General features: G+C 43.0%; 1 protein-coding gene across 2 annotated transcripts in view; it reads right to left on the bottom strand.

Annotated features, from left to right (window-relative positions):
• Positions 1 to 694: 694 nt before the first annotated feature.
• Positions 695 to 16,195, bottom strand: part of ece2b (endothelin converting enzyme 2b) — a 36,490-nt gene continuing 20,989 nt past the window's right edge. The window contains exons 7-19 of one of the 2 annotated variants that reach the window (XM_044202560.1): positions 15,842 to 15,907; positions 15,508 to 15,696; positions 10,484 to 10,626; positions 10,259 to 10,373; positions 9,123 to 9,233; positions 8,901 to 8,999; positions 8,747 to 8,824; positions 8,424 to 8,527; positions 7,443 to 7,553; positions 6,872 to 6,939; positions 4,942 to 5,132; positions 4,612 to 4,707; positions 695 to 3,979 (exon numbers count right to left, since the gene is read on the bottom strand). In XM_044202560.1, coding sequence (XP_044058495.1) covers positions 3,803 to 3,979; positions 4,612 to 4,707; positions 4,942 to 5,132; positions 6,872 to 6,939; positions 7,443 to 7,553; positions 8,424 to 8,527; positions 8,747 to 8,824; positions 8,901 to 8,999; positions 9,123 to 9,233; positions 10,259 to 10,373; positions 10,484 to 10,626; positions 15,508 to 15,696; positions 15,842 to 15,907 — 1,548 coding nt within the window. In that variant the 3' untranslated portion in view covers positions 695 to 3,802. Of the gene's footprint in view, positions 3,980 to 4,611; positions 4,708 to 4,941; positions 5,133 to 6,871; positions 6,940 to 7,442; positions 7,554 to 8,423; positions 8,528 to 8,746; positions 8,825 to 8,900; positions 9,000 to 9,122; positions 9,237 to 10,258; positions 10,374 to 10,483; positions 10,627 to 15,507; positions 15,697 to 15,841; positions 15,908 to 16,195 lie in introns of both variants that reach the window. The other variant, XM_044202559.1, reaches the window with a different exon arrangement.

Consider the following 16,195-nt stretch of genomic DNA (forward strand, 5'->3'; position numbering starts at 1 on the left):
TGGTAACCGGGGAGCACATCACCATGGTAACCAGGGGGCATAGGTCATCATGGTGATCTGCACCCTGGTTACCATGGTAATGTGCCCCCCGGTTACCATGGTGATGTGCTCCCTGGTTACCATGGTGATGTGCCCCCCGGTTACCATGGTGATCTGCACCCCGGGTTACCATGGTGATGTGCTCCCTGGTTACCAGGGTGATGTGCCCCCCCAGTTACCATGGTGATGTGCCCTCCAGTTACCATGGTGATCTGCACCCTGGTTACCATGGTGATGTGCCCCCAGTTACCATGGTGATCTGCACCCTGGTTACCATGGTGATGTGCCCCCCGGTTACCATGGTGATCTGCACCCCGGGTTACCATGGTGATGTGCTCCCTGGTTACCATGGTGATGTGCCCCCCCAGTTACCATGGTGATCTGCACCCTGGTTACCATGGTGATGTGCCCCCCGGTTACCATGGTGATCTGCACCCAGGGTTACCATGGTGATGTGCACCCCGGTTACCATGGTGATGTGCCCCCCAGGTTACCATGGTGACCTACGCTGGAGTTAACTTCAACAGCCCCGACTACAGTGACCAATCAGATGACTGGAAACATGGAGGTAAACGGACTTTTCCTTGTGACGAGTGTTTTTTACCTTCGTTACGAGAAAGTAAAGTTAGAGTAGTAATCAGAGCACGACTGCGGGTTTCATCATGTTCAGTGTTTATTATGTTTCTGTTTATCTGCACCTCCATCAGATCCGTGACAGCGGCTGTTTGTAACGCCGCACTCTGATTGGACGAGCAGATGGGTGACGCCCCCTTCAGGACACAGACAGTTTTATTCTACATCAGATCTACTGTCATCTACTGTACACACACATTGTTACACAGCTGAGACCCCTGACACACACACACATTTATACTTCTATTCTTGTGAGGACCCTCATTGACATAATGCGTTCCCCAACCCCGAACCGAACCTAAACCTGGTTCTAACCTGAACCTGTAACCCTTTGAGGTAGTGAGGACTGGCCAAAACGTTCAGAGAAGTCCTCGCTACAATGGTTTAAAGTAGAACTCGGTCCTCACAAAGATAGACGTACATCACACACACACACACACACACACAAACGCACACACAGAAACGTCTTTGGCAGGAAGCAGCTTCTTCTTCTGCTGAACAAACAACGGCACACACAGGAGCTGCATGGGATTGGACGGTGACGTCATTAGGACAGTGATGTCATCAGGAGGTGAAGCAAACACACACACACACACACACACACAGATTGACAGCATACAGTGTGTAGTGTTGTGAGAAACCAACTTTAATCTGTTTCAGTTGCTTGAGTCCAGGTGAGCAGCCCGACAGCGCCACCTGCTGTCAGAGTCAGGTGCCTGCGCTGAACCGTGACACTAAGGGATTATGGGTAATGAAGTTGAGGTAACATGTCTTTAAAATAAACTAATGTTCGTTTGTAAAACTGATGGTTTAATCTGCGATGTAACTTCTAACACTCAGTATTATACGTTATATACTTTATATAATATATAATGTTTCTCCATATTATATTTTCATCACGAGTCCAGCTGTCTCCACTCGAGACTCTCGCACTAAGGGAGTCGTGTGTTGTTCATTGTCTGTGTTTAGCAAACTGCTAAAAGTTCAATTTGGGACTTCAGTGAAAGATAAAACTATTTTTTATTTATTTAGTTAACTATTTAACTTATTAACGTCACTGCGCAGAATAAAAGCAGAACCTGTCGAACGGTCCCTGAACGCCCCACAGCTGTGATCTCAGCTTGAGGAAAGAAGGTGTTTGATGCTGCAGAGACCTGGGAGACTCACCTGTGACTTTACACTGTAAAATTCAGACTGACTCGAGCTCAGCAAACAGCTGATCGTTTTACTTTTTTTAAGGCGTTCATTTGAAATTTTAAGGCAAGATTCCAAAGTCAGTTTCATAATAAAATCTAAATTTCTTTTTAAGGCGCTTGTTTCTTTCTCACTGTTGAAGCCACTGATGTCAATTAACACTGAACTCTACAGGTTTCCGAGGCTCTGTATCGGTTACCATGACAACACACAGTGGTTAGTGGTTAGTGGTTACAGGGTGCTGACGTGTTGAGTGGTTTGAAGTGTACAGAACGACCGACTGAACAACAACATTTACATCGTGAGGCGAAATCCCTTAATTTGTACTTTAAAATTGCAGATAATAATGATTTAATTAAGGTATTTCTAAAGGGTTCTAGGTGATAATTAACAGATAAATTAATGGGTTGTAATATATTTAGGCATATTTAATGGGTTATTTTCAGGTACCCTTTCTTAATTTACCTTAAAATGGCCCAAATTATTAAGGTAAAAGTTCAGGGATGGTTTTAATTTAAATTTTACACAGGACCCATAATCCAATAAAACCTGATTTATTTTTTTTACCCATTAATTAACCCAAAATATTTGAATTTGCACCTAAATTGAAAAATTTCTAAATTAAGGATTAATTAATAGGATTTTTAATTGATAATTAAAAAATGTTAAGGTGTTTTTCTAAACTTTTAAGGAAATATGTCAAATTCAGTTTTATAATATTTTTATTTTTATAGTATTTATTCTTAAAAGCTCCACAGTTTGTTGTGGAAGAGAGGCTGTGCTTCGGTTACCATGACAACACCAGCATGGCGGTTAGTGGTTACTGAGCGTTGTTGACGCGTGGAGTGGTTTAACGTTTAAGACGACCGACTGAACAACAGGTTTCATTCTTTCACTGACGTCCCGTCACTTCTACTTTAAATTCCATTAATTCACGCTTTAATACTGACGTAATTAAGGTCATTTTTAATGGACGTTAAGGGGATAATTAATTGATTAATTGGATTGTAGAGTCGATTATCCACATGGTTTAAGAACCTTTAAGGGATAAAAAGTTAAAATATACCAAATAACAAGAAAGCTTTAATTCATACCTTAAAATGGCCTTTAACTTTTCAATTAAGATGAAAATTCAAAGATAGCTTTCATGTTATTTGGTCAATTTTAGGGTGTTTTTACTCCTTAAAACCCCATAAAATCCATTAATTATATACTTTATATATCATAATCCAATAATTTATTGATTAATGAATGTGGCTTGAACCCCAAAATTGGCACCTTAAAAAGGCCCTTAATTGAAAAATTAATCAGATGACAGCCTACTCTGATAACTGAGTGATCTGTACACACATGGCCATGACTGATGATGTAATAGTTCAACTTTGTATGAGGTCATCACAGTGATGTCATCAGGGAGAGAGAGAGTAACAGAGCAGCACACATACGAACTAAAGCCCATTAATCATAATAATAATAATAATCATCAATAACGGTGATAAAGCAGAAATCAGCAACATCGTCCCATGTGGCTTCATCACCATCTTCATCATCATCAGTCCTTCATCGCTCTGTGTGAAGTCCACTGAGTCCGTTTAGTTTCCAGACAGGAAGTCAGTCTGATCGTCTTTAATTAACAGATTTATATTAACTGTATGAAACTGAAGATTACACCTGCAACACCTCTAACACCCGATCACCTCCTAATAACCTCCAGATAAACTTCTGATAATTAACAGACCAAAATCCTCTAATTAAGACACTAACCAGCCAGTTAATTAAGAAACTCACCTGTCAGTTAACAATCTGACTTGTTAACAAACTAAATATTTTTTTGCTGAATAACAGACAAGTTTCCTAACTAACATACTGACCTGTTAATTAACGGACTGACCTAATTAACACTGACACCCCCTCCCACCCATCCTCTTAAGTCTGTCTACCAGACCTCGCAGCGCCTCCCGGTGTTCATGGGCGTCCCTGCAGGACAGTTGAAGTGGCGGCTGAAATCTGGAGAGTTGGCGAGCGTGCCGATGACTCTGTATCGTGGGGGGCTGTGGGGGTCGGTCACCAGGCCCTCATGAGCACTCTCTGGTGTTCGAACTGAACACCACACCTGAAAAACACAAAACAGGAGTCTCACAGCTGCCGTTTCATTAGACTGTTTGTCAGGTTTTTTCCTGATAATCAGACATAACGTCCACTTCATTTGTCTTCATTTCTGGTTTTGGTGAACTGGAGTGTCTATTAGGGATTGAAGTTCAGTGTGACTCTGATTTATCTAAAAGCTACACAGCAGACTTGCACGACATGTATATCTTCTGTACAAAAGTGGAAAAAAAGAAAACACCTGTGTAGCTGTGCGGGGCCTTTAAAACCTAACCAAATTAAACCTAAGTCTTTGGTATATTGTTTACAACGAGGTCTGAAGAACAGAATCAATCCAGAGGGCCGAATACCTTATCAGTCTGTCTGGTGCAGAAGTGGCCTTTTATAGAGCAACATACTAACAGCTTCTGTTAGTATGACAGAATCAGCCATGTTGTGATATGGCACATTGTGTTGCTGAGTTCAGTGGCAGCAGGCACATAAATCACTGTGTCATCGGCATATAACTTGAGTCTACATCAGGACAAGCAGAACGTAGGTCATCAAAAGAAAAAGAAGTGGCCCCAGTATAGAATCTTGTGAGACACCGTTCTGTTGAGAGGGTAACTGAGATGTTACTGATTGTCAGCACTGTCTCACCTGAGCAAATCCCACAAAGAAGAGCTGATCATTGGTCAGGTTGACAGCAGGAAGTCTCTTCTCCTCTCCGCTCTTCTTGACCCACGAACGATAGGCCTGAAGGAAAAAAAAAAACAAACAAAAAAAACCACCACAATTTTAGTCGTGATTATGTAAGAAACATATAGTCTGATGTGGTACTCTAGCACTGTAAGATGCAACAGTTCAGTTCAGATGAGTATCATACTAACATGGTATGATGTGATGTTCCGGTACCTCAGAGTGACACAGCTCAGAAAAGTATATTTTGGTTCAGTATAGTTCATTTTGATGTAACATGTTCATACTAACATGGTATGCAGCCTTCAGTCCTCCGTTGTCGGCGATGTTTTCTCCGAGCGTCTGTTTTCCATTGACGTGTTCTCCGTTGACAAGGTAGCGGCTGTACTGATCCACCATACACTCTGTTCTCTGACGAAACGCCTCCACTGACGAGTTCTGCCACCACGGCCTCAAGTTACCTTCTTTATCATACTCACGACCTGAGGGCGGGAGGGAGGACATCTTAATGAACAGTAAGATGAGTTCACTGTTTACTCTTTCAGTTCTCTCTGTCATGATAATCTATTCCTGTGTTCACTCTAGCTGTTATTTTCTGACTTCTAAACAAAGTTCACATTGACATCTAAGAGGCAAATATGACTGATACTTGTAGTTTAACAAAAACTGAAGTGTTTGTAAGGCAAACATCCACATTAAACAAATGGATCAGCCAAAGGTCATTGTTTAAAGTGAAGTAATTCTGGCAGATGGCAAACTCAACTTCAGGTTTAGGAACCAGTGCAGGGTCATTTGATATACAGCTGGAGTAATTTTCAACACTGATGTAATGTAACTGACATATTTTTGACAGAAATATATCAAATAGGTTTGAATTTTTTCTCCGTTTCTACACAGTACAGAGTTCATTTTGAGCAACACCCTAAAAACAACCCTGAAGACCAAACTAACCCCCTTTGGGGGTGGAGCTGGACTCTCTGGCAGTGGTGTCAGAGAGGAGGATGCTGGGTAAACTACACGCCATCTTGGACAGCGTCTCCCACCCGCTCCATGACGTGCTGGGCAAACAAAGGAGCACCTTCAGCGGAAGACTCATCCCCCCACAATGCACCACAGAGCGCCACAGGAAGTCCTTCCTGCCTGTGGCCATCAGACTCTTTAACTCCTCCCTCTAAGTGTCAGTCTGTATGACCCGAAGTCACTAAACTGGACATTGATCATTAACATCTCTGCAATACTTGAAATATTGTGCAATATTCTCTGTTTATTGATATTTATTCATACTTCTTTTACTGCTGTGCAATATCCACTGTCTCATAATCATCTGACAGTTCATGCACTATTACTTATATTATTACATTGTATTATTATACCGTACATACTTATCATCAACCGGTAAATCCACTTACTTTACACTTATTTTAATTTTATACTTATATCCACTTTGTACTTAATTTATCTGACCTGTATTATAGTGCATTATATTTTTTGCTTAGTGCTTCTCTTCCTGTGTGCACCGACGTGACAGTGAGCAGCTGTAACGAAAGAGTTTCCCCTCGGGGATCAATAAAGTATTTCTGATTCTGATTCTTACAACCCCCTAGCAGTCATCTGACATCTCCAAATCCAATCCAAATCTCCACAACCACCTAGAAACCACTTATAACGTCAAAGAAAACAAGTAACAACCTAGGAACACCTTTACAACCAACCTGACACTTATTCTGGTTTCACACCAAATTTGCAATGTGCATAGTTTCTCACCTGGTATCCTCGTCCTCTCTGATATTTCCTGACAGGCTTCAGATTTTTCTACCCAAGTCCAAGAAGGATCAGAGAGTAAAGTTGCTGAACTCCATTCAGAGATGAACAAAATTAACTTTTCCTCGATTCTTCTCTACGGTAATATTGTTGTCGTCATAACTTCCTCTCAGAAATGTCAGAATGCCATTGGATGCACATTGTGGAGGTCAGTGTATTTGGGGTCTAATCTATAATTAAATACACTTTGGCCACAATAACTGGCAGAATCATGTAGGAACACTTTAAACATCCTAACCACCACCTAGAAAGTCACATACAGTGGTATGGTCCTCAGTACAGCCCTGGATGGATGGATGGGTGGGTACATCTACAGTCAGAGTGCAGTGAACACATCATCACCTCCAACAGGAACTGAACATGTGACAGGAAGTAAACAGGACCAGAGATCCAGACTCACCCTGATCATCGAAGGCGTGGGTGAGCTCGTGCCCCATCACCACCCCGATCCCACCAAAGTTCAACGCCCTGAAAACACAAATACACACACAGTATATACAAGTTTAAAAAGTTGTTTCTCCAAAGACCTGAAGAGTCCAGAAACCAGAAACTGACAGTCTAAAGTCCTGCCAGCGTCCCCTAGAGGCTGCAGAGTTCGTTACAGCCACAATATGAACAAAAAACATCCTGATGATTTAGCTATTCGTAGAGTCTCAACAGTAGTGGAGCTAAACATGTAAAGTTTGTCCTGAGGGTGGCGCTAGAGGAAAGATCATGGAGTCATTAAAATCGAAAGTTCCTGATCTCATTCCTGCTCTCTAGAGGACGAACCCTTTAATCACAATTTAGTCTGTTGTTAATAGATCTGTGTGTTTGTATAAGAGCCAAATAATGGACTTGACTACACCCAATCAATTATCTTCTTATGTCAGGACATCTCATGAATGATCACTTCTGTAAATACTATTTTATAGGTGTAAGTCCCTGACAGACAGGTGGACACAGACAGGTAGATATAGAGGTAAACAGACTTGGGATGGTCGTGGGCGTAGAAGGGAGCTTGTAGGATCCCAGCAGGGAAGACGATGCCGTTCTTAGTGGGCATGTAGTAGGCATTAACTGTAGGAGGAGTCATACTCCACCTGGAGGAGGAGAGAGGTGAGGAAACAAGGAGTGGAGAGGAGACAAGGAGAGGAGTTAATTTGTGGTCCTACCAGTCCGTCAAAAAGCCCAGGGGTCGTATTCACAGGTATCTTCAAAATGTCACAGTTCCAGCTCAGATTTCCTCTTCAGATCTTTTCACAAAGCTGGAGGAACTGAGAGAACAGCTGCAGGCCTCTCACGCTCACCCACAAACCTCTGCAGTTACATAACTGTGGCTCTGTTGAGCACATGCCTCTTGAAATTAGAAACATGGAGGTCTGTGGCTGCACCATCTGTGAGTTTTGTTGGTAATACATTGGCCAGCGGTGCCAACTACCCATGACTTCCTCTTCCACCTCCTTCCAAAACACAATGGCAATCAGATAACCAACGTATTTATACAGTCAAGAAGAACAAGGAAGCAAGTGAAAGCAGCACATGTGCTGTTCATCGGTGACATGCAGCTAAAGTAACAGTTTTAACCACGCTTGTATTAAAGGGAACTGTTAGATGATGGCTCTCCATTCATTCATATGAAAGTTGCTCACTGGGAGCAGCTCAGTAAAAAGAGCATTGCTGGGGGAGGGGGGTGTAGATTCTGGTTTCTGATTTTAGTAAAACTCTTGAGGTAGATTCCTTGCAGCAGCTGACTGAGCAGGTTTTAGTGACTCAGGAGTCCAAAAATGTGAATTACTCTCAGACCAAAAACTGGCACTCCCAGTTTATTCTTAGGAATTTCTTCTAACTCAGACAGTTAGGAGAAACTTTTAGCCTGAAGTTTTGTGAATACGACCCCTGATTAGATATGTGTGTTTGTCAGTATGTGACTCATTATGTTGGTGTGTATTACGGGACTTCGTCATTATTACTGGTCTTTGTTGGGAGTCTTCCTCAGCTGGTCGGCCATCACTCGGGATGAGAAGTTGTAGAAGTTCAGCATGTTCTGGAAGAAGCTGTCGTCTGATACTTCATACTGAAACATAGAACCAGAGCATGTTTATCGTGGTGTCTAACAGCAGGGGGCAGCAGAGCACCACCTGAGGACGTCAAACTCAACCCAAATATAAAAATCTACCTCTTTTGAATAAAAACAATGCTGGACAACAAACTAAACCAAACACTCCCCTCAACCTGTCTCCCTGTTCTACCTGTCTGCAGGTGAATGCGTGATGATTGACAGCTGTCAACTCACCCCGTCATAAACGTCGTCCAGCTCTTTGGGGTCCAGGATGAATTCTGGGAAACCGATCATATCGTAGATCGCATCTGCCTAACGAGGGACAAACAGAAACAGTTAGACAGGTGGACACACAGGTAGAGTTAAAGGTGCCGCTTGGTCTGTGTACCTTGTCTTTAGCGGCCTGTCTCGTGTGGTCGTCCATCCAGCTGAGTCGGTCCAGAGCTTCTTTAAACGCCGAGCGGATCTCATTAATCATCTCCTCGGCCTGAGAGGGACAGAAGGACAGGTGATTAACCAGACCTGTATCAGATCCAGGACCATCTGTTCCTGCTGTAGTAATCAGATTATGATAATTATTTCTTCAGGTGTAAACAACGCAGTGACTCACGATCTCTTTGCTGTGTTTGTCGAAGGTCGCCTTGACGAACAGCGCTCCCAGAGCGAAGCCTAGAGTGTCGTCAGTGTTCCCGATACAAGTCTGCCAGCGGGGGGTGCAGGACTGCAACAAATAACCAGTTACAGCCAGGTAGAACCAGTTTCCCCATAGGTACCTGCACAGGCATAGCTTCCTGGGTCCCAAAACCAGTTACAAAACTTCTACTTACTTTTACTTTCTTTTAAAACAAGGAAAAAATAGTTAGAGCTGGTAACAGCAGGTTGGAGCCAGCTAGAGGTACTCGCAGACCAGTTGGAACCTGGTTCTTGTGTCTGATTTATCAGCATTAACACCAGCAGAGGTGGTAGCGTAGCAGTAAGAGCCAGTTTGAACCAGTTACAACTGGTTATAACCAGTTGTTGGAGCAAGTTAAAACCAGATAGAGGTACTTGCAGAAGCAATTACAACCAATTACAGACAGCAATAACCAGTTTCTAATGGTTCATTTCTTTGCTTCTCTAGTACCAGTACCAGTACAGGCAGTAGCTTCCTGGGGTCCACAACCAGTTACAGCCAGTTACTGGAACCAATTTGGAACAACTTAGACCTGGATACTTTCGGTTCGAACCAGATACTGCCCAATAAAACCAGTTAGAGCCAGTTAAAACTACAGTTACAGCAAGCCCGAAACCAGTTAGAGTTAGTTGCACACCAGTTTGAACCGGTTACAGACAGCAAGAACCAGTTTCCCCAGAACACCAGCACAGGCTTAGCTCCCGGTTGGTCCAAAACCAGTAAGAGTGAGAACAAGCCAAACACACAACAAACCATTACAGCCCAGTGGAAACACTTCAAACTGGTTACTTCCAGTTTGAACTGATTAAAGCCAATAAGAAGAAGAAATGGATGCAGACAGTCAGAACCAGTTTAAGCTTCACCAGTTCCATCAACAGGACTGGGACTCGTCTAACAGGGAAAAGGATTACCAACCGTAGTTACTGTAGTCATAGTATCATTAGTTATACCTGCTGTAGTAAAAGAAATAACTGTATCAGTAACAGGAGTAGTTACAGCAGTTACAGCAGCAACAGTGCTAGCAGCAGTTACAGCAGCAACAGTGGTAGTACTCGTACTAGGAGTAGAAGTACCTTCTTGGTCCCGTAGAGACTCTCCAGCAGTTTGTCCTGAGCGTTCTCGAAGCGTTGATCCAAACTGGCCACACTCTTCTGAACCAACGTCCACATCATGTAGTTATTCAACAGACTGAAGAGAGCGACAGAGAGAGAGACAGGCGGTCAGAAAGGTAAGCTAGCTACTCATAACGACATGTAGACCGACACACCGTGTGAGATACTGGACTGGCTGTTTCTCACCTGCGGTCGGTCTTGTTGATGAGGTCAGACACCTGCTGCAGGTACTCTCTGGCGTACAGGACGACAGGTTCGGTGTCGTTCAGCTCCAGAGGAGACAGAGAGGACAGCAGGTAGTCTAACCAGTCCACGGCCGGAGCCAGCAGCTGAAACACCAAAGAAGAAGAAGAAACATTAACTAGAGAGGAACCAGAATAAAGTCCTGTTTTCAGCCCCTGCAGGCGGCAGGCGTCATATAGGGTCATTCACATCTGAATGGTTCATCCACATGAAGGTGAGCAGTAAACGTCCTGATGGTGGCGCTAGAGGAAAAGTCAGTTCAATTACTGGGAATCCCCCATAATAAGGGCATAGGTTTGGTTTCAGAAGAGGACAGGATACATGTAGTTTTTGCATGAAAAAGAAATGCTCTGTATTATTACGTTAAGGAGGGAAAACCTTGGAAATAAATTTAAACGTTTATTTGCTGTTGTACTACAAAAGAACACAGTCCTTTACTGCCTTACCTGATGTTCACTTCTAGTGATTTAGAATATACAATAATAGGTCTTCCTCTTGGGCTGCATAAAGCCCCCAAAACCTACATTAATAAGGTAGGGCAAACTGTATGTAGTCTGAGAGGCGAAACCCAGGGCAAAACAAATGCTAAGCATGTGTGTGATGACTGAAGATCTGAGCTGAGAACATGTTTATACAGCCATTTACGAGTAAAACTGGACCAGAGCTGTCTGTCTGTCTGTCTCAGTCTCTGCCTGTCTGTCTCTATCTGCCTGTCTGTCTCTCTGTCTCTCTCAGTCTATGTCTCTGTCTGTCTCTCTCAGTCTTTGCCTGTCTCTCTCTCTCAGTCTCTACCTGTCTGTCTCTGCCTCTCTGTCTGTCTGTCTCACTCTGTCTCTGCCTGTCTGTCTCTGCCTCTCTGTCTGTCTGTCTCTGCCTGTCTCCCTGTCTGTCTCTCTTAGTCTGTCTCTGCCTGTCTCCCTGTCTGTCTCTATCTGCCTGTCTGTCTCTGTCTCTCTCAGTCTCTCCCTGTCTGTCTCTCTCAGTCTCTCCCTGTCTGTCTCTCTCAGTCTCTACCTGTCTGTCTCTGCCTCTCTGTCTGTCTCAATCTGTCTCTCTCAATCTCTGCCTGTCTGTCTCTGCCTGTCTCTCTCAGTCTCTGCCTCTCTGTCTGCCTGTCTCTCTCAGTCTGTCTCTGCCTGTCTCTCTCAGTCTCTGCCTCTCTGTCTGCCTGTCTGTCTCTCTCAGTCTCTCTCTGTCTCAGTCTCAGACAGAGACAGACAGTCTCTGTGTCTGTGTCTGTCTCAGTAATCCTGCGCTGTGCGGGAGCAGACTGCACCGCCCGGGGGGGAGATGTTGGGATGAAAAACTAATCCCTGCTGTCTGCTTCAACTTCAAACAGTCAAAAAGTCAAACACTAAAAAGTGGAGACTCTGCAGAGAGAAGACAGTGGACGGACATGTTTGATGTGTCAACATGTGAATGATAACTACACCACATGAGTTATTCTAAACAGAAAGCTGGAAAACTAAATCTGGCCTGTTTAATCCAGCTGTTAAGGTTCCTTCATATTAAAATACAGAGTTTAGACAGAGACAGAAAAATAAAAAACTGCTTTTCATATGACTTACTGAAAAAAAGCTTACACTACATACAGGTATAAGAAAGTTTAACCAAACAAAGACACACAGAAAAGAGGCTTCTCTTTAGTTGGATCCAGTCAATACAAGATTTACTCAAACTCTCCATTTATGACCAAAATAAATCATGGGCCTTAATGAAGAAGGGGACTCATCAGGCTTCCTCTAACTGCTGAGACCTGTTTGCTGCAGTACTTTTACTTTTTGTACCTTTAAGAAGCACACTGCCTGAACGTTTCAACACTACGATGACTTCATCGGTCAATAAAAATGGACAGAGACGGTCAGATAATGGATCTACTCACAACAGAACACAGATATATTAGTCTGTCTCCCTCTGAGACTGTGGTTGCCATAGTCAGGAAGAGCAACAACCTGAAACCAGAACAGCTGACCGCAGTTTTCAGCTTAGATAAACAAACTCAAACTGTAAGAAGAGCAGCTCGACATTACAGGCCCACCTGACTGAGGTGCATTATGTCAGCAGGGAGGTCCATCATCTAAGCCGTCTTACAGCCACAGCCTGCCCAGTGCAGCGACAGGTTGTGTTGGTTCATGTCATGGAGATTAAAGCAAAGACTGAAAACAGATTTTAAGAAGGAATGGACGCCACTGGTACGAGCTCTGCCACAAATAAGTATTAAATAATAAAAGCAACTCCGTCTCTCTTCTTTTTCTGTCTTCCTTTGGTAAATTTATTTATTTTACTCTACTTGTTGACAAAATCATCTCCTCTAGATTTGTGAGTTATTCTGTTCTGTGTTGAAGTCGCAGACTTTGGGCCTCGATGCAAGAACGTTTTCATGTTCTTCTCCTGAACCTCCGACTTTTTGTCTGAGTGTTTCCAGTCGGATTCATCAGACTCTTAACGGCACAAGCGTATCGTAAATCTCTCGTTTCAGCCTGATGGATGTCACCTGTTCACGAGGAGGTGAACGTTCTAGAGGTCATCATTAACATAATCAACATCCCTAAACCGCTTCCATAAGGCTTCCTGTTCTGCTCCGTTCGTTTCAGTCACAAAAATGTAGTAAAGAGTATAAAGAAGAATATAAAATATATCACGGTCAGAAGTCGCATTAGCCTGAAACTACTTGAAAAAATTAATACAGCTGCCAGCGACGTGTCAGAGCAGAGCTGCACTGTGACAGAAATCAAGAGGGAATGATTTATGAAGTTAGATGCTAAAAAATGTTTCTAAAGCAAAGCGGCCGATGACTCACACGAGAGGAGGTCATGTGACGTCACGGCGATATTAGACGGGATGATATCACATGTCAGGTGTTATAACAGAGGACACTCACCGGGACAGAAACCTGCAGGACGACTCAGAGAGTTTAACTAACAGCCACTGAACTGTAGAAGCTGCTGACACATGCCAATAAAATCACAAGATCTAAAAAGGAAGCCATGATGATGATGATAAGGAGAACAGAATATTCATTTTGCATTAAGTTTGTCTCTTAGTTATTTTACTGTAGTTATATGCATATTATATTCAAACTCCAAATGAATTCATTAGAGAGGGAGTGTGTGAAAACGAGTTTTTAAATCTTCTCAGCTTCTGTTTTTAGCTTCAGTCGTGTTTCAGTTTGACACAGACTGCAGGTAGGGGGCGCTGTGAGCTGAATCACTTACTGAGCAGCTGATGGTTTCTCTTTGATAGAAACAGCTTAATTTTACTGTACAAATGACCTCAAAACATAAATGAACTAGAAGGGCCAGTGATCCAGTCTTCTATGATATCCAAATCTGCAAGCGCCACCACTAACACGTCTGGATATATTTCCAAAACGGTTAGAATTACAGTCAGTCACAATATGGTCGTGCCCAGCTGAAGCCTCATCATCTCACAACCCTGGTTGCTTATTTCTTACACCCCTGCTGCATTTGTTTCTACAGTGATGCTTGAGGTGGCTGTTATGTTTCGTTATGTGTTTAGTCGCAGCACACCGCTCACTTTCATTACGACGGGTTCGCGCATGCACAACAAATCCAGTTCATTATACATTCACAGACGCCGCTGTTACAATTGACCTATCGCGCAATGTTTACTAAAACGCTCTCTGCTCCACAGTTATCTGACTGATGTCTGTACTGTCACTTTACCTGCCTCTATAAACAATGATGATGATGAACAATGTCCATTTTTACATTTGTGAATTCAGGACAAAGAAAAAGGTCAAAATTAACCTGCACTGACATTTATCTGAAGTCTCCTTCATGTTCATATCAGCCATGTTTATATAATAACTTGTTATCTAACCTCTCTCTCTCTGCCACAGAGATGCAGGCACATAGCAACAGCTCTTGGCAACAGTTGCCATGGTGACCCCAGAAGCATCTGCAACCCTAAAGGACAGAGAGCTGCAGCAGAGAGAGACACTCTACAACACAACACCAGACCAATACTACTGATAACACATCCATCTACTGTATATTACTGCTCAGATAATCATTTTTAAAAATGATTTATAACAATTAAATGTGCATCTTTAAAAGAGGCTGTAGATGAAACAGCAACACTGCAGACACACGAACAGTGAGATGGAAGGACGAGGACCAACAGTCATTAAATGGTGAATGAGTGAATGAAATGGTCCATTTTACAGCCACCGGTGTGCAGTAAAGACACATGATCACATATTACAAGTCTGTTTGTGGTTCACACGTCTGTTCACAGATCATACATGTGTAGGTTTACGTGTGATCTCTTTCTTTCTTTATCCTCCAAAAACACATATACCTTGATAGCGAGTTAGAAATAAATAAATAAAGAGATATGAGAGAAATTAAAAAAAGCAAGATTACTTGTTCTGTATTTCATTATGTTTACTCTCTAAATAAACCAGGCTAAGAGTCTACAGCCATGCTAGCGGCTCTGTGAGGCTGCACTTAGACTAAGGTATTATGTTTACCATGTTCACTATCTTAGTTTAGCGTGTTAGCATGCCAACATTAGCTAATTAGCAGTAAACACAGAGTCCAGCTGAGGCTGATGGGAACGCCATCAGCTCTGCAGGTATTTGGTCAGAAGCCAAAGTGTTGGACACGTTAACATGTCGACCTGATGGTGGCGCTAGATGGAAAGTCAGAGGATCAGCAGAGTGATTACAGTTCATCCTGAGGGGAGCATGAACGATGAAGCACGTTTCAGTTTCAACCAAAACAATGCAGAATCGTCTGGCAAAAGACGCTGCAGTGGCCAATCAAATACATGCAAACACACATTCCTGGTAGATTACTTTATAACGGGAACGCTGAACTTCTGTTTACCCTGTGATCATAGTGACTAAAGATTTTTGCTTTTTTTGTAACGCAGAGCTGTTTTCGAACTGAACACCCACTTAAACACACTTTCAGTCACCACTCAGGTGTTGTCAGCTTCACCTGTAATTCAGCGATGGTGACCTTGTGGTAGATCTTCTCCTCGTCTCGCCGTTGGTCCTGTGGGACCGTGATGTTGGCGAGCGCCGTCTCAAACTCCAGAATCTGCTGCATCTGAAGCTCAGTGGAGCTCTTCTCTCCCCCCAGCAGCATCCCCAGCTCCACCATGTAGTTCAGGTACGCCACCAACACCTGGAATTTAGATAAATGTCTGATTTCTTGCATTGAACATCTTTGTGTTATAAACTCGACTCTGTGAGGCCACAAATAATCTAAATAAATTTAAATAAACTCAACTTGTCTTTGGTATATTGACACATCCCAGCTGAAATCTCACCTTCTCATTGGCTGTCTTGTTGAGGTAATAGTCCCTGGATGGCAGAAAGAGCCCTGACTGGTCCACCTGGGCAGAGGAGATCAACAGGTGAGTGAATCATGAACAGAGATCATCAGAAATCGGACAAACTCTTGTACTGCAGCCTGACGTGATCACACAGAGATACTACAGCTGAGTCAGCTTCAAAAACACCTGGGTAACCTGTGGACCAATCACCTTGGAGCACCTGGAGCTGTCTGAGAGCAACGACCAAAGAGGAACTTCGAACAAGAAAGGTAGAAACTTTGGGACAGGTTGTGCGTACCTTAAGGATCATAGTTTTAGTATTTTCTGGACTAATCAGTTAATTTAGTC

Source organism: Siniperca chuatsi, linkage group LG7 (genome assembly GCF_020085105.1).
Source record: "Siniperca chuatsi isolate FFG_IHB_CAS linkage group LG7, ASM2008510v1, whole genome shotgun sequence".
Taxonomy (NCBI): Eukaryota; Metazoa; Chordata; class Actinopteri; order Centrarchiformes; family Sinipercidae; genus Siniperca; species Siniperca chuatsi.